A 26,819-nucleotide genomic window follows, 5' to 3' on the forward strand; every position below is an offset into this window, starting at 1 on the left:
TTTCTGTCTTGCTGTTGCTGGTGATCTCTCTGCTTCTCAACTCCTCCCATGCCAGGCTTTGGGTTTCTAGGCTCTCATTAGGCCCACCAGCCTTGCAGTTTTGCTCGTCCTCTCTTGTGCCTGTCTTTCTCCTTCTCAGCGTAGCTCAGATACTCTCATCAGGATCATTCTGTTCCTCCTGGCTCTAAAGTCCAGGGTCTAAATTTCAACTCCAACCATCTCCCATCCTCCATGCAGACAAATCTACTGTGTTTTTCTGGGGAACCAGCCCAGGATGTTTCCTAGTGGTAGAAACAGGGAGGATTATGTAAAATACAGCAGATACCAAGCTGAGAAGGATGGTAGAGGTAATGCCTCTCAGTAGACTCTTCTTTCCTGGGCAAACCTTGCTCATAGCAGATGTCCCTGCTACCTGCTTGTTTTGCTCTGGACTCCCTGGTTTGTTGGTTCTTTTCCTAAAACAATGTAAGAACTGAATGCAGTTATTATCAATGTTCTTTGCCCACTGCAGAGCCCAGGGGAGTCAATGCTGCCTATAGTTTGGAGGTTTTGCTGCTAGTGGTGTCACTTAAGATTGGAATTAACGTCTTTTTAGCTGCCATGCTGCATTGCTAGCTATATAAGAGCTTAGGGCAATCATACATCCAGACTTTTTTTTTACATGAAATATTGTAAAATCAGCACCAACTAAAACACATTCTATAGTTGTATAGAGGATATTTTTACATTTTTTTAAAAGTAATTCACATTCAACATGGCGTAATGAAAAAAATACAAATATACAAAACTACCCATAATTATACCATTCAACAATATCTTCTGCTAACATTTTAATGTCTAGCCTTCCAATGTGTATTCCATGCATTTATCTCTAGCTATCTATCACGTATGTATTTTAACTAAATTAGGATCACACTGTTTGTATTGTTTTATAACTTGCCTTTTTTACTTAACATATTATGATAAAATTTTTCTAAATCAATAAATAAATTTCTACAATATCCTTTTACTGAGTAATGTTGTATTTTAAGGATACCCATAGTATATGTAACCTATCATCACTGTTATATATCTACCTGTTTCTAATCTTTAAGTGTTACCAAGTATTACAAGGGACATCATTCAGGCTAAGTCTTTGTGCATATTCTTCATTATTTCCTTGGGATGTTTCTAGAATTAGAAGCAAAGCAATGGATAAATCGTTTTAAGGCTTTTGATATGTAAACAATTGATACTTTGAAAACTTTAATGAGTATTATATTTCATCCTGTATTTGGCTTAGATAATTTCAAATCTTGACTCTGTGTTCTGTTGTATCAGTTGTCACTACAAATTCCATAAACATTTCTTCCATGCCTTGTCACTGATTTTTAAAAAAATATTAAACAAGACAAGGTCACTCATTTGGCAGATATTTGCCAAAAGTTAACACTGTATAAGGCACTCTATTAGATACTGTGGTAAAGGGAGTAGAAATTCAACATATATAAGCGTTAATCTTGATCCTCTTTAACTTACTTAGTACAGGAAGCATTGTTCCATTAATAAATAATTCAAGATATTTTATGTTAAATTTGTTCCCTTTCTTAATGCACTAAATATGTTACTTTGTCAAATTTTATTTTATTTTATTTACTTATTTTATTAATTAATTGATTTATTTTTGGCTGCATTGGTTCTTCGTTGCTGCCAGCGGGCTTTTCTCTAGTTGTGGCGAGTGGTGGCTACTCTTCGTTGCGGTGCACGGGCTTCTCATTGTGGTGGCTTCTCTTTGTTGTGGAGCACGGGCTCTAGGCCCACGGGCTTCAGTAGTTGTGGCACACAGACTTAGTTGCTCCGTGGCATGTGGGATCTTCCTGTACCAGGACTCGAACCCATGTCTCCTGCATTGGCAGGCCGATTCTCAACCACTGCGCCACAAGGGAAGTCCCTCAAATTTTAAAATACATTGTCAAAATGGAAATAAGGGTAATTTGGCATGAGTATGACTTCCTTGTTTTTCACCCTGGATTTAAAAAAAATAAAAAATATAAAGAGCACATGCTTACTTTAGTAAATTAGAAAAATTCAGAAAAGTATAAAGAAGAAAATAAATGACTCATAATCAAACCATTCAAAGACAATTACTGTTAATTGATGTATTTCCTTCCAGGTATTTTCTTTGTCTATTTTTTACATAGCTGAGATCATACTATATAGGCAATTTTTCAAGAGTATAATGTAAATATTTCCTCTTGTTATGAAAAACTCTCTGAAAACATGATCTCTAATGGCTTCATAATATTTCATCATGGAAATAAATTAAATATATAGAGTTTGACGGTTAATAGTAAAAATGCTGGAGTAAAATTGCATGGGTTCTAGTCCTGATGCTGCCATGGTTATCTTCTGATCTTGAGGAGTTACTTTGCTGCGGCTCAGTTTCCTTATATGCAAAATAGGGATAATTATAACCTCTATCTTTTAAAGTTTCTGTAAGGAATACATAAGACAATTCAAATAAAGCTTAAACTGGTACCTGGCACATAATGAGCATACAATAAAAGTTATTATTATTTTTCCTATTACTACTTAATCATTCTGCCTATTGCTAGATATTTAAGTTATCTTAATGTTATTGAGATAACATTTACTATTGTAAAATCACTGTAGAGTATAATTCTTCACAAACATTTTTATAACCTTAGAATGTTTTTCATAAAATAGAATCAAATTCAGTGATATGAACACTGTTAAGATTCTAAATATTGCCAAAATTGCTTATGTACAGTATAATGCAGTATTGTTATTCTCATCAGAGAGATATTGATAGTTATGTCCAATCGGGATCACCTGTGGGACTTTTTAACCTCTCCTCTCATCCTCTCCCCACCCACCCTCATCCTCCCTCTCCCAGATGACATGTGATAATCAGAATCTCTGGGGCATTCGGACACTCTTATCCTTTTAATTTCTTCAGATGCAAAATGAGGATATCCGATATCTATTTCATAGGGTTGTTGTAATAAATAAATAAAATGATGCATGTGTATAGGGCTTTATACATAGTAAGCACTCAGTGTTAGCCATCATTACTTTATTATTACAAATGACATTAAATTTATAATTTATACTCCTATCAGGGAAGTATAAAATTGTCTGTCTCATTGCCCCTCATCAGTGTTCAGCATAATTATTTTAAAGTTTATTTTAAATTTAGTTTAAATTAATTCAAGCTATTTAAATTATTAATTATTTTAAAATATTTTCTGATTCAGTAAGTAAAAGGTAGCATTTCAGTGTTTTAATTTGCTTTCCTTTCATTACTGTTGGAGTGGAACTTTTGTCAAATATTTATTAGCCATTTGTATTACTGTATATGAGTGTAGGAAGGGGAGGGAGGGGGAGAGAGATAGACAGACGGACAGACACAGGGAGGGAGTAAGGGAGGGAAGGAGATCAGGATCTATTTATTTTATAGGTGTCTTGATTTTGTACTTTTTCTTTTTGTGGGGAGGAGATCTGTTGCTCTTTGGTTAGTAAGAATGTTATCCTTAGTCTGACATGTTTTATTCCTACTGAACTAGTTTTGTTGCCCTATGATCAGTATATGTTTCTAAAGTTTTCCAAGCCATCTGGTTAATTATCCATTTTAGAATTTTGCCAGAGAGCATTGTTAAGCGTTTAAGTCTATGGTCTCTTTTTTTTTTTTTTTTTTCACACACACACACACTGTATTTTATTTTTACAAGAGATAAATAGACTGACACCAAGCATTGTACACGGATGACCACAACAAAAGCAACAATGATTGCAATTACCAAACATGAAACACACTCATACTATGTCATAATATTGTAAGTCTATGGTCTCTTAACTCCATTCTTTTTTCTCATTAAAAAAAAAAAAAATCTGAAAACATTAGTCAGTCTCCTATTCTCTGGCACAACTTGAAATCTCCATGATTGCTCAGAGCTTCCAGACGGTGATGGAGATTGTCTGCAGCAGCACTGTACGTCTGGACTTGAATGTGGGTGAGGGGAATGAATATAAAGCACACAGATGACTCGGTTGCAGTCAACAAATCCAGGAAACAGGGTCAGAAAGAGGCTGACACCTGGGTCGAGTGTTGGTTCTATGCCCTGTCCCTCTGCTTGTTCTCCAAGTCTCCCTCCTAATTGGGTACCTAACTTGTTTTTCCATGCCTGAGTTCTCACCTTGGTAACCTCTCAGACTGACAATGTATCTGGCCCTCTCCACCCTTTGTAAGCATCAGTACTCTACATTCAGGCCATCGACTGTTGGCCTCTCTGACACAGGCCAGTAGTCTGCCAGGATCTGCAGGCCCAAGCTCTCATTGCCACCTTTTCTGGAGACCATCCCTTCAACCCCTCCTGTCACTGTCTACACAGCTCTGAAAACCTGCCCCATCTATGTGGCTGTGTATGGATTCCGGGTCTTTGCCTGCTGCCCACAAAACTCATGTTCTCCCTCTTAGGCACCATGTGGACTCTCCCTGAAATTTTAGAACTCAGACTTCTTAATGGATGAGCTCAAATTTTGTCCAGCATTTCCTTTATTTACTGTAATAATAATACATTATTGTTTATGGTGATATAAATAGCATTTACTGCATGCTTACTCTATGCAAGGCATTGTGCTAAGTGGTTCATAGGCACTTTCTCATGGAATCTTCAAGGCAGGCATATAAGGTTGAGCCCATTATTGTTCCCACGTCACAGATGAGGAAAGCAAAGCTTAGGGAAGTTGAATAGCTTGCCTGAGGTCACCCTGGTGGTAGTAAGTATTGGAGCTGTGAGTTGATTTCAGGTCAGTCTCATGTCTAAGACCATGATCTAAACTCCAAGATGATAGGGTACCATCTGGGTCTCCCCATCTGGCATCCTCTTCCTAATCTAGTTTACAGCTCCTTTTATAAACCTGTGCCTCCTATCACGTATCTCTATAAAAAATGACAGTTCAAAACTGGAAGGGGCCCTGGCTGCCATTTCATTCTGCTGGGGTGACATCAGGTTTTGTCCTCCCTGAGCATGCTTGTTAATTTCTACATGACTTCTGGGGAGCCCGGCTGGGTTACTCTTCTTCAGTTCCCCCTTGCACTAGCAGGGTGAGGGCCCCACTAGCCAGCTGTATGTCTCTCTCTTTGCTGTCATGCTCTCCTATTGGCTCTGTGAGTGGATTTTCTTCTACTCACTTCCTAGCTTTTTTCTTGCTCTCGCCAGCAGGCTGCTTCTCATTCTGGAGCTTCTCTCTGTTGGTCTAATATCCGTTCCACTTATATCCACTCTGGAAGGTCAGGAGCTCAATGTCTTTACTTTTGGGGTCTCCCTAACAATTAGCAACCCACAAACGTGCCTTCCTTCAGTTTTTTCACCTCATGGGTGAGTTAACCCTATTGTGGATATAATTGCTACTTATCTTGGACAAGAAAACTTCACAGATCTACAAATCTGGAGAGTGAGGAAGCCACAGATAGAACTTCTAGGGTGTGTGCTAACAATTCTTGCCTCCCCTCTGCTTGTTTCAGAGTCTGGAACCCCAACATACCCCCAGTGAACCCCAGTGTACCTGGAAAAGTAGCTTTTGGATCTGGCTTTATTCCCGTAACTTTCACATTCTGACTATAGCAACTTCTTAGTAGTGGCAGATTTAACAGTCATAGTTTCTACTATTTGCAAGTGTCTCCAAATTCCACTATATGTAACAAATCTTCATTTTGTTTAGGTAAGAATTTGAAAGCCTCATACCCTTAGGCTGGGTGTGGTCACAAGTCACTTCGTGGGTAATTTGTTTTTTCTATCTATTGTGGCAATGCATTTTATGGAGGAATTCCAGAAGTCTCTGGATGTGTCCCGCACAAAAAAACCTAGAGTTTATTTACCCTGTGTGCAAGGTCCAGGGCAAAGTGATGCCTCCTCCCCTCCCACTGCTAATCTGTTGCTGAGAGTGAGCAATTAGTAGGGAATTGACTTCACCTTCCTATAATGCCTTTCCAGGTCATGGACAGAACCTCCCTAGAGGTCAGGTGCCTTCTTATACACAGTTATAAGTAATATAAGTAGTATTATCCAATGAGCTTGTGTTTCATTCATCTGCTCCAAATATTTTTAATGCTCAATCCTGGCTGCTTCTCTTGGGCTGGATCAATATAGGGCATGCTGTCCTGATGAGAATGGAAACCTTTGGTTTGCATTTGGAGATAGGGAACTGAGGAAATATTTTCATTTCCCATCCAGAAGTTTAATGTTGTATAGATGCTGCTTGAGTGTAAACTACTCGTATTGAATATAACCTTTTATTCAGCAGGGTTTTATTCAGAGGGTTTAGATTCTTATACACATGGTGCTGGTAGCCATTATGTCCCAGTGCTGCCCAGAATCTCCAATGACAGCAAGACCTAGGAAGTCTTGGGGAGAAAGAGTGTCCATTATCTTGGAAGCCACTCCTGGAATCATTGCCAAAGGCAATTTCTCAGAGTGTATACTCAAACCTTAGAAGGCTCCTCCTGCCACTATGATTGAAGGGGCAAGGGAGGGAGCCAAGCCGGCTTGGTCAGCAGATGTCATCAGTGATGATGAGTCACTAATTCTGATGAGACTTCTGATAAGACTCTGGTATGATGACAGATGAGGCCACGTATCGCAGTTAACTCAGTCATTTGTAATCATTACTTTTGGGCCATTCAATAACCTTCCTATGAAATTGTTTTCTGAATTTCCCAGAGTAGAGAAAGGAACTGAGTTTCACCCCTTTTCTTGGTGAAGCATCTCGGCAGTTATAAATGCTTGCAGGGAACTTTCTAAGGCATTATCAGATCCAACTTTAAGACCCTTATTTGCCAAAATCACCTACTTTGTGTGGGTGATGACACAGTGTTGGACACACCTGCTCTTTTCCTGACTCTGCCCATGGAGTAAGTCCTGGATTCCTCTGTGGCTAACATCTCTGTTTTTATTTCAAGGTGTCCCCAGGGCAAGATGCAGGGTGATGGCGCTCTCTTTCACTTCTCATACTTGTGACTGTGGTCATTCCTCTTGGCCCAGAGCTTTCTTCCCCAACAGTGTGCCATGTCGTGGGTGTGTTGTAGATGCCAGCTGGCAGGCAGAGATCCCAAACTGTTGAGGCCCTCAGCAACTCTGGGAGGCTGAGGTGGACTAGGTGTGGCTGAAGTCCCACCCCCACCCCAAGCCAGTTGCCTTCTGTTTACCCCAGTGGGCCATACAAATATTATCATTTTCTCTGTGTGTCATGATATAGAAAAAGGTTAGGAAGCACTTACTTAACCTCTTTGATTTTCATTTTCTTCCTCTCTAAGTTGGGATTTTTAAAAATATCTTACACGGTCATTGTAAGGATCAAAGGCTTGAATGCATATGAAGGGGCTTTAAGAGCTGCCATACGTTTGTTGGGTATATCACTGGCCACAGAGAGATAGAACTCTGTCTTTAGTTTACCCTCATTGACTGTCCCTTTGAGAATAAGATGGAATTCCACTTTTTAAGACAATCTTTCCTAAGTTATGAAATCAGAGTACTGCATCTATCCTTGAGGCTCAAGCACTGAAATACATTTCCTACAATCTTGGGACTTCTGTAAGGCATCTACCGGAGCAGAAGTTCTTTGCCCTCCGCCCAGTGAAGCGCAGTGATGCTGAGGGTACATAGCATCCCCTGGCTTATCTGTATTCACATCCCAGCTGCTCTCAACTCTACCCAGGCCAGGGTCCCGCCTTCCCACTAAAGACCGTCCTGTGTTGCCTTTGACTGCAGGCCCATGCTGTGGGCGGAGAGCATCTCAAGTTTCCATGGTTTTAGCATGTGTGCTCCAAGGTGTGAGCTGGGTGGTGTTGGCCCACAGGTCTTCCGGAGATGACTTCTCTCAGTCCTGCAGACAGAGATCTCACGGGTGGAGAGGAGCTCTCCATGTCCTCAACAGACCTTAAGCCAAATGCTATCTTGATAAGTAAGTGAAAACCAAGTCACAAAACAATATACTATAAAAGGTTAACACTGGCTTTCTGGATGTGGAGGTATGGGTCATATTTATTTTCTTCTTTAGACCTTCCTGATTTTTTTTCGGATTTTCTATAGTGAAACTGAAAGAGTATTTTAAATTATCTTTCTAAAAGATGCACTCAAGATGTGCTGCATGAAGGCAAATAACAGCTCCGACATTCCTTCACATTTGCTGGCTCCAAACTACTGCCTCTGCTTTCAGAGCCAGGCGATTTGGAGGCGGTGCAAGCCAGGAGGTAGCAATGTGGGCCATTGAATTTCCTCTTTTCATACATTGCTCTGGCAGCTAATTCCAGGGTGCTCATCTGTATGGTGGCAGCATGACTTTCATGTTTTCCCCAAGGTGTTTTATGGCTTTTTTTACAGAGGTACTTTGAATAACTTTCTCTCGGTAACTTCCAAATAGTGAAAGATATCAGGTGATTTCTCTGTCTCCCTCTCCACTTTCTTCTCTTCTTTGTTTCTGCTCAATCCTTATTGCTAGTCTCTTCACTGTCTCTTCCTTCACCGTCCTTCCTCTTCTTTTCTCTCTCTTCCTGCTGCACCAGCCCCCCCCCCCCCCCGCTTCATCTCTCTTCACCTAATATTTAAAGCAAAATAAAACATGGTGGTGGGAAAGAAAGGATGCTGTTGCCCAGGCTACGGTGAGGGGAAAGCAAATATGGGTTTATTGTTAGGAGGTAGATGGATGCAAGAGTGGTTCTTGTCAATTAAAGGGAGCAGTTTCATCCCTTTACTTTTCAGTCTTCAGACCTGTAACAACTGATAACATCTTAATTTGATTTTACCCTTAAGGTCAGGGGAAGATTGCCTGAGAAATTGATGCTTCAGTTGAGGCCCTAAAGTGATTGAGTAGAGTTAACTAGTTAAAGAGAGTGGGATGGGATGGGAGGCCAGAGAGGGCAGGGGTCTATTCAGGCACAAGCCTGTCTCAGTCCAGAGCACCTGCTCCTTATTTGCCACCAAGAAAGGTGAGGTGTTACTGAGGACCCCTGCTGTACGGACCAACCAGCGATTCTACAGTCCCACTCAGAACCTCCTGGAGATGGTGCTGATTATCCTGGAAAACACGGACATTGAATTACGTACAGCAGAAAGACTGATCAGATCACAGACACCTGCAGCATCCTCCTAACTGAGGACAAGACTTCCTCCAAGCCAACCAGGGACGTCACCTAGAACTGGCGCCTAGAATGGCTTCATCCCATTGGCGGGACTACCCTGTGCTGTTAGTCATCCCCCTGTCTTTTATCTGGTGCTCAACCTGTTAGCCAACCTTCCTGTAGGGAGGGAGCCTGGAATCCAGACACCAGGTCCTTGCCCTTCCCTTTGGTGTATGGCTGTGTGTTTGAGCTGTGAGGGGTCTAATCCCCTGTATTTCCTTCTCAGCACATCCTCCATCAGACTGCCAGGCCTCTGACAAATTTCACCCTAAGCATGCTTCCCCTGGATCAGCCAAGGCCCTATCTCAAGGGGCTGGCATCAGGCCTGGTATTGGTTTTCATGGAAACAGTGCTAGCTGAGCTTGAGGCCTTGGAGGGGCCTGACATAACATATACCTGACTACAGGTGTATGTTTCTAGGTGGCCTTCCTAGTTGACCTGAAAGGAGAGACAGTGAAGAGGTTAGGAGACCCTCTCTGACTTCCCTCCCCATCCCACTCTCTTTAACTAGTTAACTCTACTCATCTACTTTAGAGCCTTAGCTCAAGCATCAGTTTCTCAGGAAGTCCTCCCCTGGCCTTAAGGATGAGTCAAGTCTCTCTTCTGTACATTCTCATAGGGCCATTTATCTCTCCCTTTTTTTTTTTTTTAATAAGTTTACTTATTTTTGGCTGCATTGGGTCTTCATTGCTGCGCATGGGCTTTTTCTAGTTGCAGCAAGTGGGCCCTACTCTTCGTTGCGGTCGTGGGCTTCTCATTGCGGTGGCTTCTCTTGCTGTGGGGCACGGGCTCTAGGTGCTGGCTCCAGTAGTTGTGGCACGTGGGCTCAGTAGTTGTGGCATGTGGGCTCAGTAGTTGTGGCTCGTGAGCTCTAGAGCACAGGCTCAGTAGTTGTGGCACACGGGCTTAGTTGCTCCGCGGCACGTGGGATCTTCCCAGACCAGGGCTTGAACCCATGTCCCCTGCATTGGCAGGCAGATTCTTAACCACTGTGCCACCAAGGAAGCCCCATTTATCTCTCCTTTATAACGTGCACCAACCCTGAGATGTTGCAAGGATTTGTGAGGTTGTTGGACTGCTGTCTGCTGCTGCCCCACCACACTCTAAGCTCCTCAACCTGTAATCTTTAAGAGAGAGATGTTTGATTCTATTCACTAATATATCCTAACTGTCAAGGGCAGAGCTTGGCACATAGGAGATGCTCAATAAATACTCATCAAATGAATTAATCTTAGCTCCATCCCTTTTGGCTCCAAAGCCTTGGGCAAGTTACTTAATCTCTCTGAGCCTTAGGTCTCATTAGAAATGGGGATAATAATCCCCCATTGAGAAAATTGTGAGATTGACATGGGACGATGGTTATAAAATACCCAGTATGGGGCCTGTATGCATAATTGGCACACATGAAGTATTGGCTTTTCCCTTACTTTCTTTTTCATCCCAGAGTATTGCACAGAGCAGTAGTTTAAAGGTTTAAGGAACAAAATATATGTCACTCTATTTCTTTCCCCTCCTTCTTTCTTTATTACCTTCTTCCATGGTTAGGAGAGGCACAGAATGAAGGGTCAGAAGATCAGTTTCTCGAGTTTTCACTAATGAGATGACTTTGGGTAAAGCACTGGCCCTTCCTGTGTTTCAGCTTCCTCGTATATATGATGGGAAGACATACATAAACGGTCTTTACAATCCTTCCCAACTCTCTCACCCTGGGTCCCCACATAGGAGTCAAGGGTAACATTGACCACTGCTCTTCACAGTGCAAGATGAATGGAAGCAAGAGGGAAATGCAGCACCAGAACAGGGAGAAGCAAATTAGGTTATTGGCTTATCTGTTTTAATTTAAGCTGAGTTTATTTTAGTAATACAGGTGAAGAATGTTTTAAAATGTATCATCATGACAATGCCCTTTGGTAACAGCACAAGGATTTCTAGTGTATCTTTCTTCAAAAGAGCCTGAGGGCTTTGTATATACTGTCTCATTAATTCTCAGAGCATCCCTAAAGTTGGATGGGAAAGCACGATGAGTTCAGTTTTAAAGGTAGAGAAACAATGCTTCAAAAATGTTAAGTAGCTAACCCAAGGTCTCACAGTAACATCACTGTTCCCAGGAACCCAGGTCTCTATCTAACACAGCAGCCTGTTGACCATTCTGCTTCCGGCTTCTAGAAATGTGTCCAGCCATGGGTGAGAGGTCTTTGTTCTGAGCAAAGTAGTATTTAAAGTGTGGTTTCCTGGAGGATAGACTCTTTTTTTTTCTGGAATGAGAGGAGTGACAAGTAGATAAAGAAGGATTGAAAGGGCTGGAAGTTACTAGAAAGTATTCTGCCCCTCTCCATCTCCCCATCCCGAACGTCATTTCCCTGGACCAGCCAAGGCCCCATTTCAAGGCCAAGCCTCAGACCTGGTGGTTGTCATGGAAACAGTGCTGGCTGAGCTTGAGGTCCTGGAGAGCCAGCTGCCCTGACTGAAGGTGTGTGTTTCTAGGTCACCTTCTTGGTTGACCTGAAAGGATTCTGTCGTCCTCAGTTAGGAGAATGCTTCAGGCATCTGCAATCTGATCGGTGTTTCTTCTGTATTTAACACACTGTCACTGTTCTCCAGGGCAATCAACATCATCTCCAAGAGGTCTGTGTTGAAGAGTGGCATTTCTGGTTGGTCCATATATCAGGGTCTTCAGTCGAATGTCTTATCATGATTCTTACTATGTGACCTTGGGTAGGGCAGTTGTGCTTTCTGAGTTTCAATCTTCTCATCTGTAAAAGGGGTTAACTAGTTGGACTATTGTAAGCATTATGAGAGTGAAAGGCTCTGAAAGGCATCAGTAAGTCAAACCACAGTGACTGTGTAAGTAGTTAGGATCCACTCGTCTACGCTGGAGGTTACGTCTTCTAGTGTAAGTGGGCCATGCCCTCCCCAGGGGTCACCCTTGTAACTGTCACTTCCTAACTAGAAATATCAGGTCAAGAGAAGACTAATTGTTTATGGATAGTTTGTAGTTTCTTGTCCAACTCAGCCAGAGACTACTGGGCCTGCTGGTGGGCAGTTGTCCCCACAGGCACTCCCTTACTTGGAAAGAGAAGGGTCCTTCATTGAGGGACTGGTTCCCTAGGCTGCCTGGGCTTTGTGTCGCTTGTGGTACATTAGTTATTTAGTGCCTGGTAAAGCTCTCTGAGATCACAAAATGAAAGGCCTGGTGGCAGTTCAAAGTCTTCCTTTTGATTATTATTCTAGTCAGTGTATTTTGGGGGGAGAAGATAGGCTCGAGATCACAGTGGAGTAAATTTCTTAAAGAGTATGAACAAGCCACAGAAACGGACCCAGAACACAGGGTCACGTTGCCCTGCTGATGGAAGCACCCTGGCCTGGGAGGAGTGCTTGTGTGTGTGTGTGTGTGTGTGTGTGTGTGTGTGTGTGTGTGAAGCATCAGGCTACCTGGAGAGTGATACCTTCTTTGTTGCACTCTTGGCTTAGTACAAGTGCCAATTAGTCTTCCTCTACTACCGAAAGCCAGTGAGTCCACCCGGCCTAGGTAGGTAGGACCAGTGACCAAGCACACCTGGAGCAGGGATTCCAGGGCAAGAGGAGACATTGCAGGCTCACAGGCCAGTCAGGAGCTCTTTCTTGGGACACTGAGGTCATCTCTAGATAGGTCAAAATGTAGTGACTTGGGACACAAACTCTAAAGGGGCAGCATTGAATGTCATATTACCTTCATTGTCTGGCTTTGACCTTGAATTATGAGTCATTGATGGCCTACACAGACATGGTATCAGGGGTTACCTAGGGTCTATGCCCCTGATCTGGCCCTGACCCTGACCTTGGGAAGCATGTACTACATGAGACAGAACAACAGCCTCCATGAAAAGTTTTTGCTAATTTCTTCTAAATCTATGAGCTTGAGACTTTAGAATGAAATTAATAAACTATTATACTTCATTGTCATAAACAACCAAGGTAGTTTGAACAGCCTGTTTGATAAATGGTCTAATGGCACCTTCCTAGGTGGCAATAAGCTGTAATGGTTAAGGAGGAGGAAGGCCCAGTCAAGTTTTGCTCTGGGCCACTCCAGATCCCAGCTCAACTGCTTTGATGGGGCTGCAGCTCAGGAAAGATGGGGAACCTTGGAGAAGGAAGGATTCGGTTTTGGCCTTTAAGAAAGGGTAGAATTTAGGAAAGCAGCAGGTCAAGAAGGATGTTCTAGGCAGAGATCAGCTTGGGCAAAAGATTGGAGACTTACGTGTAACGGAGACCATAGAATGTGAAAGGATTCTGAGTGGGAAATAAGGACGAAAAAGCAGGTAGTGGCCAAAGTGTGATGGCTTCAAATTTACACATTTTAGCCATTTCTGCAGCAGCCTCTTTGTGATTCCCTTTCTCGTTTGGGTCTAATATACCCTGCAGGTAACCAATCCCCAAGAGCTAGAACCATGCTGACAATTTCCTTTGTGTTGCATCAATATTCCTTAATGCCATGCCTTGGGAAGGAATGCCTGCTTTTATTGACTGACAGATGGGGTTCACCACTGAATGAACTCAGTAGTTATACACAGGTCCTTTTGGGATCGGGGAGAGGCAAGGAACATGTGTTGAAACTGTGCCTTTCAATGGTACAAGAGAACATTATGAGAAATAATAATTTTTGCTTCAGGACTTGAGCTACCAAGAAAGAGCACAAACCTTCCTGGCAGGGGGGAGTGGGGTTTAGTGAAAGGTGAGGTGGAGTGGGGGCCTTTTAGTTCCCATTCAAATTCCGCCCTGACGCTAATAGCTCCTCTCTGAATGAGCCAGCTGGAAGGAAATGTGAAAGCAAACTCCGCGAGAATTGACTATGTGAACTGGAGAAGAGCTTAGTGAACCGCTAGTTCAGCCCCCTCAATTTCCAGGCCTGGAGAACGTGTGGGGAGGTCTGTGTGTTTAGGACAAAGGACACATCTGCTAATTCACCCTCGACTGTCTGAAAATCACATCTCTGTTTTTCAGACTAAATGAACTGCCTGTCACAACTCCAACATCACCGCTGACTAGTAGTCATGTAAATTCACTGAGAAGGTTTCTTTGGCTGCACAGGTGTGGGCTCAGCCCCGTGAATACTGAAACTGTTTCCCTGGGCTGCCAATCCCAGGCAGGAGGCCTCTCCTGTGCACCGGGCCTTGCTGTGCCCACTCACTGCTGTTTGACATCTGGATGGCTATTTATTTGGTCACATTAAGCTTTGCTTCGTGTGACACAAAACCATTGTAAAAGAATGCATTATTAAGTGTGTTTTCAAATAAGGGGGAAAAACTAGCAGGCTGTCACTGATTGTTTTATTGTTGAGAGGAAAATAAATAAGTAAAATGTGTGCAAGGCAAGACAGGAGCAGTTCCAAGGAGCGTTTAGAAGAGAAGCATTTTTACATTTTGTTGATGGAGGTTTGTAAAACATGCTTGCTAGTGAACCCAGGGCATTCATGTAAATAACCATCACACACGCATAGCTCTTTATTATTTATGCCGATGCAACTATGATATATTCACTATATTATGTACATTGACTTCGAAAAAAACAGACACACAGTGAGACATATAAAAATAAACACTGAAAATAGAGACATTGCCAATTGGCTGAAATTGGGGTAGCAGAGATTGTGGACAGTTGGCAGAGTTAATAATTAACTAGTGAATAATAGAGAAGCAGCTCTTCTGGAGTACTTCTGATTTTTGGACATTTTATCCTAGATCCTCAGATAGGGAAGGAACCAAGACTCCCATTCATTTAGGATCCTGAAACAGAAATAGAAGCATAAAATTTCAAGAGTGGCATGACTGATATTTGAAGAGTACATCAAGTGTGCATTATTTCATCTGGCCCATACAAAACCCTGAGAATTGTTAAAGCATCCATTATTCTTGTTTTTATCATCATTTTCAGGACATTGAGGTTTCACAGAGTATGTGATTAGCCTGAGTTAAACAGCTAATAAGTACCAGAGCTAATAATTTTCTCAAAGGCTCTGGTTTCATTATTTGACAAATATTTATTGAGTGCCTACTATGTGCCAAGCATGGGGACATAGCAGTGACTAATGCAGGAGAGACACAATAAACAGATGAATATAAATATAAGCAATAATAAATGCAGGTCAAGGTGATAGAGAGTGGTTAATTGGGTGTGCTATTTTCCTATAGGATGATCAGGAAGCTGTCTCTGAGGAGGTGACATTTGGGCAGAGACCTGGATGGAGAGAGGGAATGACCTTGTGCCTCTAGGGGAGAGGAGCTTTTTAGGCTGAGAGACCCACCAGTGCAAAGGCCCTGAGATGGGAGTGTGCTTGGCGAGTTTAAGAATAGCAAGGAGGCCTGTGGGGCTGGAGCTCCATGATCAAGGGAAAAATGTTTGGAAATGAAGTCAGAGAGAGAACCAGGGGCCAGATCATGTGGGGCCTTAAAGGGCTAGGCTATGGCAAGAAATGTGAATGCTATTTCAGGGCTGGAGTGTCAGTCTGACTGCTGCGTGGAGAGCACACTGAAGGTGAGCAATAGTAGAAGCAGGGAACCAGCTGGGAGCCTATAGCAGTTGTCAGGGTAAGAGGTGATGTGGGGAGAGAAGAGAGGGACAAAATGCAGGTAGAGTCATCAAGATTGGTTGATGAACTGATGTGAGGTGTGGGAAAAAGAAGTCAAGGATTCCTCCTTGGTTTTGGCCCAACTAACCAGGAGAGTTTTGTCATCGCTATCTGAAATAGGGAACACCTGGGGTTTCAGTGGAGGGACATCAAGTTTTTATTTTTGCATGTGTTAAGTTTGTGATACTTACCCAGGAATAAAATGGAGATTTCAAACTGGCAGTTGGACATACATTCTGCTGTTCAGGGAAGAGGTTGGGCCTGGAGATATAAATTTAGTAGTATTAATATATAGATGATATTTAAAGCTTTGAAACTGGATGAGATCATTTTTGGGAGTGAGTTTAGATGGAGAAATGTCCCAAGTTACCCAACTTTTAACAACTGTCAAATAATAAAACAGAGATTCCCTCCCCCATCAAGTTTTTTAAAAAGAAAAAAAAAGCTGAGCTTATTTACATGTCAGGCAAGAAATTCACTGAGTAGTTCTCTAAGGAGTAAAAGTCAGAGTTTTTAAAGCCTTAGGAAGAGGGTTACATGGTGGTCATACTAATTCAGAATTGAAAATCAGCACTTTGCACAGGAGAGAATGAATTCATAAGTCTGAACATGCTTGGTTAAAACAAGTCCCTTGTTCATTGGTTAAGAGACTTCAGTGAAGTTCAGGAAGGGTCTGGTGTCCTGGGGTCACTTGAAATTCATGGTCATTGATCACTGTCAGCTGGTTAAAACCACTGCGATGAAATACAATATTCAGCCATGAAATCTCCTGGGCAGTTACTGCTGGGAAGTGGAGAATGTTCCTTTTGTACAGCCTGGAAAATGAGGAGGATCTAGCAAAGAAGAGTAGAGAGGACCTGCCACCGAACTAGGAGGCAAGAACTCTGGCAACCAAGGACCATGTGGTCACAGAGATGTTAAGAATCCAAGAAGCAGGGAGGATCGGCGAGGTCCAATGCTGCTGAGAGGTCTAGTAAGAGAAGGACCAAGACTCATTCATTGTGTATGCAACTTGGGGTCTTTGGTGACCTTGACCTGGAGTAGTGGAGACAATCCTGATTTAATTGAGTTTAAAAGAAAATGAGAGGGGATGGGCTTCCCTGGTGGCACAGTGGATAAGAATCTGCCTGCCAATGCCGGGGACACAGGTTCGATCCCTTGTCTGTGAAGATCCCACATGCCGCAGAGCAAATAATCCCGTGCGCCACAACTACTGATCCTGCACTCTAGAGCCTGTGAGCCACAACTACTGAGCCTGTGTGCCACACTACTGAAGCCCACACGACTAGAGCCCGTGCTCCGCAACAAGAGCAGCCACCGCAATGAGAAGCACGTGCACCGCAACAAAGAGTAGCCCCCGCTCACTGCAACTAGAGAAAGCCCACGTGCAGCAACGAAGGCCCAATGCAGCCAAAAATAAATAAATAAAATAAAAATTAAAAAAAAATTAAAAGAAAAGAGAAAATGAGAGGTGAAAACTAGAGACAGAAGCATAGGCAAATCTTTTTAAGGTATTTAGCTGTGAAGGAGAGCAAGTAATTGGATGATGGCTGAAGAAGAGTGTGAAGGTCAAGGAAGTTTTTTCTTTTCTTTTTTTAAGATGGTGTATGTTTGCTGCAGATGAGATTGACTTGGAAGAGGGCGGAAATTGTTGATGCAGGAGAAAGGGCAGACTATTGCAACAGCTGATTTCTTGGGAAGTGATGAGATTAGCACCGAAGTGGAGAGGCTGCCACTGCTTAGGAGTGTAGACAGCATATCTGTTGCAACAGGACAGAAGGTAGCATATATAGGTACTGATACCTGTAAGTTGGTAGATTTGGTTCTCTTTTTTCAATGAAACAAGAAACAAGTTCACTAGCTGAGAAAGTAGAGGAATGGGGGTGGAGGATTGGAAGCTTGAAGGGTAAGAGAAACTTGGAAGGAGTGGGTCTAGAGAGAGGGAGGGTGAATTGAGCCCATTAGCGAATTCAGAAGGATTCCTGGGCAGTCCTGAGGGTCCTCTTGAGGTTTGTTGTCATGATTTTAAAGTGAGACTTGTCAGCCTCTGGTGTACTCCTCCTCCCCTTTTGCTCCCCTCCTCTCCTACCACCACATTCAGCTGCTCAGGACAATTGTGAAGGACAAAAGAAGGAAGTGAGTTGCAGTTGTTTGCAAGGGAATTATTACAGTGGAATTGTGATAGTGATGAACACTGGAATCTAAGCTGAGGATGCAAGGGGGGTGGTGCACAGTGGAAAAAGCTGTGTCAAGAGGTTGGGGGTTTCATTCTGCCTAGACACCCTGTGGTGCCTGGAAAAGGGCTCAGGATATCATCTCCATCTCCCTCACCCCAAAGGAAAAACATAAAACAATCTTATCTGTAACCAATCAGTAATGCCCTCAGTCCAGAGTACATTTCTTTACTTTTCTCTCAGGTGGTCTTGGCCATCACTTGGGCACCTGGAAGCTCTTGCTCCTACTTTCCCCTCTCCTTTCCTTTCTGCCTCTGTCCCTTAGATTCCAAGATACACTCTACTTGAGCCAGCGGGTCTTAATTCACACCTTCACCCCATAAGTCTGTGCTGGTGAGACCCATTTTACTCTGATCCTCACGTTCTCAGAGGGAAGCACCAAAGAGCCAAGTTTTTTTCTTGCTTAAATGGATTGCTTCTTATGGCATAGCTTTCCTCTATGCTGGAAACCCCCATTCCCACCAGGGCTGAGGATGGGGGGTAGGTAGTGAAGATGGAGTGTGAAGGGAGCAGAGAGCCTCTTCCCTGCACTTAAATGCAGTACTTTCTTCTTTCTATCCTAAATGTGTGCATATTCTATTAACTTTAATTAGAACGCATTTCTGTGTCAGTGCTTCTGATTTGGGCAAACAACCTCATTCATGTAGACTGTGTCTTTCTCGGTCCTCACCTTCTCAGGTGAGGAGGCTCATCCTCTTGGCTGACCCCTCCATTAGCTCTCCCAGCCTGATCCAGCAAACCACTATCCACTTCCCTCTGAGGACCATGTGAACCCAACCTACTAGCAGAAATTCTGGGAGTTCCTGTACAGGCGGGATGAAAATGCTTGCTTTCTCTTCAGTATTTAACTTTGAAGGAGCCCAACTATTTAATGGCATTTTTGGATATAAAATGGTTTAAGCTTATGTCTTTAGGAATGACCCACAGTGATACCCATGGATCCTTGCTGGGCCATGACTCAGCCCTCAGAGCCCTTCCTTTTGAATGATTTCAGATATTTTTTTCCCCTGAATATATAACCTGGCCCTTATCCATATTAAAAGTCATCTGCCACTCTGTGCCCACTCACAGATTCATAAGTGCTTCCTGAAGTCTAGCCCCATCCACTTGGTGCTTCAATCCAGGAAGAAGTTAATATCATTCCCAAACTGTATGGCTAAGAAAAATGACATCATTCTGAAACAGGGAAATATTGCCTAGACTTGGTCTTCCTGTTGCTTCAGAATTACTTAAAATTTGAACTATGTTGATGACGCAGACATGGAGATGCCAATTTTTAATCACACGGAGGTTATTGCAAGGAGTTGGTTGTCAGAGCCTTCTCACACCCCTCACACTGTTGCCCCATTCTGGAGCATACTCTGATCTCTGACCTTAGCCATTGACCCGTGGGGATGCTGAAGGGCCCTGTAGAGAACTGAGAAGCACCATGCAGTAGTTTGTGGGGGTCCATGAAGGGTGGTGGAAGGAGAATGGGCTATAGCATCATGCCAGTCTGGTCTGTTGACTCTGGTCTCCTGCCTGCTGGCCATGTGGCCACAGTTAGGGCATCCAAGCTCTCTCAACCTCAGTTTCCCTGGGCTCAAAATAAGGCCCAATAATAGTATTGATACTTAATCACAAGGTTGTTTTAAGAAGTGAATGTAATCACACACTTAAAGCACTTAGCACAATGGCTGGTCCATGTGTGCTCAATTAATATTATTAATTCTTTAAAAGTCTAATAAACTCAAGCCTGCTCCTAAGTAGACGTGTGTGGTCTTGGACCGCACTTCTCTCAGCCCCATTGCCCATCTATAAAACAGAGTTGATGTGAGGGTGAAATGAGATGGCTGCTCTCTGAAACTTACTAACATAATTTCTGACCCCTTTCAGTGCATTCCTCTAAGCCATTTTGGAGAAATGCTGCAAACGATGTATCTGGGTACTAACCAATTCAATTCTTATCTCTTTAGATCAGATGTGGGAGAAAAGTCAAAAACTCTTTTCTAGGTACTCAGAAGCCAGCACTTCCAACTCAAATCTTTGGAAGGCAGAAAGAAGAGTGTTTCTTTTAGGAAGGAGAACATAGAATGCCCATTCTGTTCTAGTGGCAGGAACAAGTGGGCTTTACCCAAAGGCAGCACCTGTAAATAAAACAGTGGAGCGGTCTGGAAACAAAAGTCTGCTGTGGCCACTCAGGGCAGTTATTTCCTTAAAGTGTGCGAAGAGGGATTGATACTAAAAGAGGGTTGAAGGAGGGTTGCATGCTGGAGGTGATGTGGAAGAATCTACAAAGCAAATAGGCTAAAAAAATGCTACTGCTACTGTTGCTTCCTTTTATTCTTTCTCTTCTTCCTCCTCTTCCTCTTTGTGAAATCAGTCTAGGTGGTTTAACAATTACCGTTTGAGTAGCAAACCAGCCCACCCATGGTATAGCATGGCCTCCTGAGGCCAGGCAAAACTGGCTTCAGTTTCAGATTCCATCATTTGCCCCTCTGAGCCTCAGTTGTTGCATATGTGAAACAGGGATGGTAATGCTTATCTCAGAGAGTCACTGCGAAATTATGTGGGTTAAGAGCCCAGCATGGTGCCTCGCCCATGGAAGCTGCAGAAGAAATTCTAGTTCCCTTCCTTGCCTCCTCCCCACACTCAGTCTTGCTATGTGTCTATCTCCTAAACAGAACTGATTCTCAAACTGATTCTATTTTTTTAACAGAAAAAGCTTTGCCTGCCTTAAAACGTTAGCAAATAGTGATTGAGTTGGGGATTTCTGGGAAGAACTGCATAAGAGCATGCAGCCCGTGTTCATTTGATTTGTAGATATATTATAATTACTTTTCACCCCACAAAACCCACTTGAGGTACTGTTAAGCAAAGGAACAATGCTGCTTTTGCTCCTTTTCTCTCAACCCTTCTTTCTCTCATGCAAATCAGAAACATTAATCCTTTGTGGCTCCCTGGGCTCTTAGTTATGGGAAAACTCATCACCTAGCTTTTTTTTTTTTTCCTGAAAATAACACAATTGTCAAAACTCATAACTTCTGAGTGCAGTTTCAACACTCTCATTGATAAGGCAATAACCCAAGCAAACAACATTAGATGAAGTTACAAGTCGGAACATAAAGTAGAGTGGAGGCATTATTTAAATGAGATGAATTAAAGTTCTCTGTAAAGTTGCACAAATTCTTATAAGCAGAATAGACTTTGGATAGAGCTATTAGACCAAGCCATTAAGTAGCCTGGCTTCTAGTTCGTCTCCCAGAGATGTTTGGCATGGCCTAGGTCACAAGATTCAGACTTCTTCGATCTGGCTGCCCTTGGTAGAAAATGTGCAGTGAGGTACTGAGGTCAATTCAACCTACTCGTGACTCAGTCTTTTTTCCCCTCATTTTCCAACTGATGTCATGAAAGCCTTTTATGAATTTTCTTTTATAAGCAATATGAGTGACAGCTAAAAGACACATCCCAAGGGCAAAGATCAGTGTTCTCTTTGTCTTTTTAGGTTCCCGTCAGAGCTCCTTGGAGTCACCAACAAACGTGCCTTCTCTTCCTCCTGATTCTTTTGCCTGGAATCTGACCTGGATAATGAAAGATTCCTTCCCTTTCCTGTCTCATCGTAGCCGATATGGTAAGTATATTTTGATAGTTATTTGTGATGTACAGTCACCATCTCATAATTAAAGAAGCTGTGAGTTTCAGCTTGTGATGTATGGCTTGTCGGGGAGGAAGTCTTTCTCTACCCTTAGTCTCCATTGACACCCAACTTAAGACCGTTCCCCCCAGGACTGGCTTCTCCAGACTGACAGCTGCCTTATGTATCCTGGAGGAAGCCAAGGGCTTTGTCACTGCCATATCTCATCCCCCCAGCCTTTATGTGTGTGGTATTCCTGACATCCCCTTACCAGTCATTAGATGTAATGCTTATTTGAATTTTGACTGTAGCTTTCTAGATACAGGGTTCTAACCCATGAGTGTTTCTAATAGTGATCTCTTGAAGAGAGGATTGTTATTATGAGGGTCTTCTGGGGCCCCTCAAGTGATTTCCTTACGTTTAGGTACCTCCTTAAAAGTACCCAGACGTGTTCCTAGGTATTATTTCAGTTCATTTGATTCTGCAACAACCTCAGAGGTAAGGAGGCCAAGTCCCATTCCATTTTTACAGATGCAGAAATTGAGCATAATAAGATCATACAAAGTGGATTTTCTAACTACAAAAGCAGAATTCTTCCCTTCACTTTTTCTCCTAGGGAGCTACCTACGCAGACTGCTAGGGTGAGGCCATATTTACATGGTGTAGCATTCCTCATCCTCCATGTTCATCCTAATAGCTCACAGGAGCTGGGCCTCTGCAGAGGAAAGGGCAGGTTTGGAGGAGAGCTGATGTATTTCAACTTGGACATTTTTTTCTTCTCTTGAACTCCTCTAGGGTGAACCCCATGAGGGCAGGCACAAATCTGTGTTTGCTCCCCACTTTATCCCATCACATAGAAGAAACTCATAGAGGCTTGTGCATGATAAATGAATGCAGAGGCCTTCAGGGATGGAACTCACTCATCAGGCCTGATTCAACTAAGTATTTATGAACCTGGTATACACTGAGTTCTAGATTCCCTTCTGGGCATATTTACCTATTCCTGCCACTCAGTCTCTGCCCCTGGGCCTGAGCTTTTTAAAGTGCACCTAACAGACCTTCCACCTGCTAGTGTCCCTCCTTCGTAGAGCAGTGAGTCTTGGTTCATATTAATTGTACCTTCATTTCAAACTTAAAAAAATAAATGCATGAAAAACCCTAGGGCAGTTTAGAATTGTACTCTGCTGGGATGTTTCCTGCTATACTGCTAAGCCTCCCCGGTTGCAGGGGAAGATCAGTAGCTGTCAGGAGATTCCAGATAAGAATTACTGCTTGATTTTATTTAAGCCAGACACTGAGTATCATCTTAGGATAAGGGCAGGTGTTTATAAATAATTGAAATCTGGTCCTTTATACTGTTATTGCTTTGTAAAACCAGATTTGTGATAGAACCAGTCTTTGGATAACGTTGTTTGAATTTGCTCTCAAAGTCATTCAGCATCTCCACAACTTCTATAAAATTCAGAATGTCCAAAACAGGCCGGTCTGCCTCCTGCATGACACAGAGGACATTGCATTTGTTCTCTCTGAAACATCTAGAAAGAGATTTCAGGTTGAAAGGAGAAAACCACCAGAGCTTATTTAAACTGCTACATGCCCACTGCTTGGCTCTGATACACCTGCTTCCTCTCCCTGGGCCTCACCTATCTCATGTATAAAATGAGGGTGGGGTGGCATGCTCCTTGGGCAAAGGAATAGATATGCAAGACTCCTAGGATTCCTTTCAAATGCTCCTTTTAGCCTAGAAGCCTCATGATTTCCCTTCTTGGCAGAGGAGGGAACCCAAACCATTGGTCAGGCCTTGCCGAAATGCTCAGTGAGGGTGCCAAAGTCAGCACCATCATTGCTACTGATTCACAGGGTGAGAATAGATGATTCTTGGTTGGTGGCTCCTTGACTGGGTGCAGTGGTAATCTCAGAGCCTTTTCATCTCTTCCTGTATTTAATTCAGCTGAGACTCATAAGGACCCACCTGTCCCCACCACCACCGGTGTGTGCCTGGTCCAGTGCCAAATGTTAGAGGTGATACAAACACAAACATAAGTGAGACTTGCTCCTGCTCTCTCAGAGCTTATTGTCCAGAGAAACAATCCTGTAGGGAGCTCAGCCCATTGCCACAAAGAGCACCTCTGGGGCACTGAGGTTGAAGACTAGTCCTGAGACACACAGCAGAGCAGACTGAAGACTGAGACTCCTGTTCTCTTAAAGATGTTTGCGGGACTCAGCGCATATCTCTCTATGAACCAAAGAGGCCAGCAGGCTCACTGGTGATAAATCCACACCTTTCAACTGCCGCAAAAGACGTTTTAAGAAATGTTAACAACTTCATTAATTTTAAGACCTCAAACTTGGGCAGAGAAATTTGACTGGAAAATTGCTGCCTGAAGGGATAGTTCTTCAGACAGTGAGAAGTAACCAAGACTCAGCAAGTCGATGCGGGCCCTGAGTGGTGGAGCTTGGTGCCTGGCTGGCTGTCTTCACCTGCGTTCTGGGGTGGAGGTGGGAGGGGACGTCTGGAGGGGGAGGTAGGAGAGGGCGGCAGGGTAGGCATCAACAACCCGACCACAGGCATCATGATAGACAGTGGCGGGCCATCCCTCTCAGGCAAGCTTGTCCAGTCCTGAATTGAGTATGGCTTTCTTTTCAAGGGTGTTTTATGAGAAGAGACGAGGTGGAGAGAGGCTAATAAGATTTACTCACCCCAGTCTGTAATTATCTGCTTGAGGAAAAAGTTTGACCTACCTTTTTGAAGTCTTCCCATATTTCTTCTAATTTACGTTGGGGCCTTTTATGTTGTGTAAAATATATTTTCTTCAATGGCATTTGGTATCAGATTCCAGCTCTTTCTATTTTTTTTTAAATATACTTATTTATTTATTTTTTGGCTGCATTGGGTCTTTGTTGCTGCACGTGGGCTTTCTCTAGTTGCGGCGAGCCGGGGCTACTCTTTGTTGTGGTGCACGGGCTTCTCATTGCTGCGGACCACTGGCTCTAGGTGTGTGGGCTTCAGTAGTTGTGGCACATGGGCTCAGTAGTTGTGGCTCACGGGCTCTAGAGTGCAGGCTCAGTAACTGTGGCGCACGGACTTACTTGCTCTGCGGCATGTAGGATCTTCCTGGACCAGGGCTCGAACCTGTGTCCCCTGCATTGGCAGGCAGATTCTTAACCACTGTGCCACCAGGGAAGCCCTCCAGCTCTTTCTTATCTCTTGTCTTGAATGATGGGAGCCTGCTAATTGCGTCATCAACAAGAGGAGCTGCACATTCTTTCCCCAAGGCTTTGAAGAAGCTGGGGGGGACATCTAAAGAAAGAATTTTTTTCCTTTTATTATCCAGCTCTGATGCCTTAAGACTTATTTATAGGCTTGGCTAAAGGATTGGACCCCAACTCCCTACCCAGATAAAAACCTGTTTTATTTGGTAACTGCAGGTAGCTAAGAGATTGAGGCCACTGGGGGTTTTAATCACCTTGAGTTCTAGAGCCACAGAAGCAGATGATATCCTGCCCACCTTTAATTCATGTTTGCCTATTCTGGGTGTGTGAAGAATCAGATCACCTTTTAAAGCAGAATAACCAAAGTTTCTACCCAGATGAGGCAGAGAAAGAGGATTTTCATTTATTGAAAAAAAAAGTTTGATACTTTGCAAAACTCTTCCACGCCCCCCTTTCTCACTTCAGCTTGTCATAAAATTGTGGTGGGTGAAAATTATTTTATATCCCACTTTTATAGAAATGTAAATTGAGGGCTGAAGACATTTATTAACTGTGCTCCCAAGTTATGGAGCTGATGAGCATTAGAGAAGACTGAACCCAGATTTTCTGACTTCAAGTCTAGTGCTCTTTCTACCACATCAAAAAGTTAATTCAAAGATGAAGTCCCCACTCTATGGAGAGGGCTCTCATTTCCTGGACAACCTGGTGTTTGGACTGAATGACCAATTTGATATCCAAGATGTGGGCAGCTATAGGACCAAGGCTTGATGTCCCCAAATAGAGACTATCCCAGGTAGGCCAAGTAATTCACCTCTTTCTAGACATGGATGTAGGCCCCCCAGGCACCATGGGCAGTCTTGCCTTCCCTACCATAAACTCTGGTCCCTGCTATGGGTTCAGTATACCCCTAGTGTCCATGAATGTGGCCTTATTTTAAAATAGGGTCTTTGTAGATGCGATTAAGTTGAGTCCGTACTGGATTAGAGTGGGCCCTAATCCAATATAACTGATGTCCTTATAAGAAGAGAAAACAGAGATACAGACATGACACACAGGATGAACACCATGTAAAAATGGAGGCAGAGATTAGAATGATGCATCTTCAAGCCAAGGAATGCCAAGGATTGCCAGCAACCACCAAAAGCTAGGGAAAGGCATGGGACAGATTCTCTCCTAGAGCCATCAGAGCATGGTCCTGTTAACGTCTTGATTTCAGACTTCTGGCCTCCAAAACTGTGAGAGAATAAATTTCTGCTATTTGAAGCCACCCATTTTGTAGTGTTTTGTTGTGACAGCCCTAGTAAACTAATGTAATCCTTCATCCCTCCAGTCCTCCAATGTCCAGAACATTGAATCCTGGAAAAGAAAGATTCCTCCCAAAATCTCAGCATCAGGGCACAACAAAGCCAGTGTTGGACTTTAAGTAAAAGTTCGATTAAAACCTTGTCTGCTTTCAAGCCCATTGGGACCCATCCAATTTAGGGACTGGTGCTTTTGGAAACAAAGAAAGATTAGACTTTTTAATTACTTCCCCTGCTGCTGCTACCACCATCACCAGTCTTGTTAATGTATCAATTTCTTTGATTGAAAAGACTGGGTAAATTAAATCTGTCTCTCTCAAAAAAAAAAAAAAAAAAATCAACCTACCACAGAATCAAAAATGGAAAACAAATAGGTCCTCCAGCCCCCCGTGGGATTTGCTTCATAACTCTGGCAGGAAGTCAGTTTGATCACATTTCTGAAATTACATATTTAATGTGGCTGGCCGTGATCTGCCATTCTGCCCTTAAAAGCCTGGTGTCAGTGAAAAGCAGCTCCACAAGGGAGCATCCCTTGTGGACCATTGTCAGGGCTGAAAGCTTTCTTACCAATTCCTCTGCCCTGATTGGCCAGGCCTTTTTGTGTTCTCTTCCCAGCCCTGCTCCACTGAGCTGGGAAGTCAAGTTCATTCCTAGCCCGTGCCTCTGTATTTTTATC

At 43.1% G+C, this 26,819-nt stretch overlaps 1 protein-coding gene across 1 annotated transcript in view; it reads left to right on the forward strand.

The window, feature by feature from the left end:
- ALK (ALK receptor tyrosine kinase) overlaps window positions 1-26,819 on the forward strand; it is a 726,132-nt gene that overhangs the window by 175,206 nt on the left and 524,107 nt on the right. Inside the window, exon 3 of the mRNA XM_057557895.1 lies at window positions 21,512-21,626. Within this exon, the coding sequence (XP_057413878.1) occupies window positions 21,512-21,626 (115 nt within the window). The remainder of the gene's footprint in view (window positions 1-21,511; window positions 21,627-26,819) is intronic.

The sequence above is a fragment of the Balaenoptera acutorostrata genome, chromosome 12 (assembly GCF_949987535.1).
Source record: "Balaenoptera acutorostrata chromosome 12, mBalAcu1.1, whole genome shotgun sequence".
Lineage (NCBI taxonomy): Eukaryota > Metazoa > Chordata > Mammalia > Artiodactyla > Balaenopteridae > Balaenoptera > Balaenoptera acutorostrata.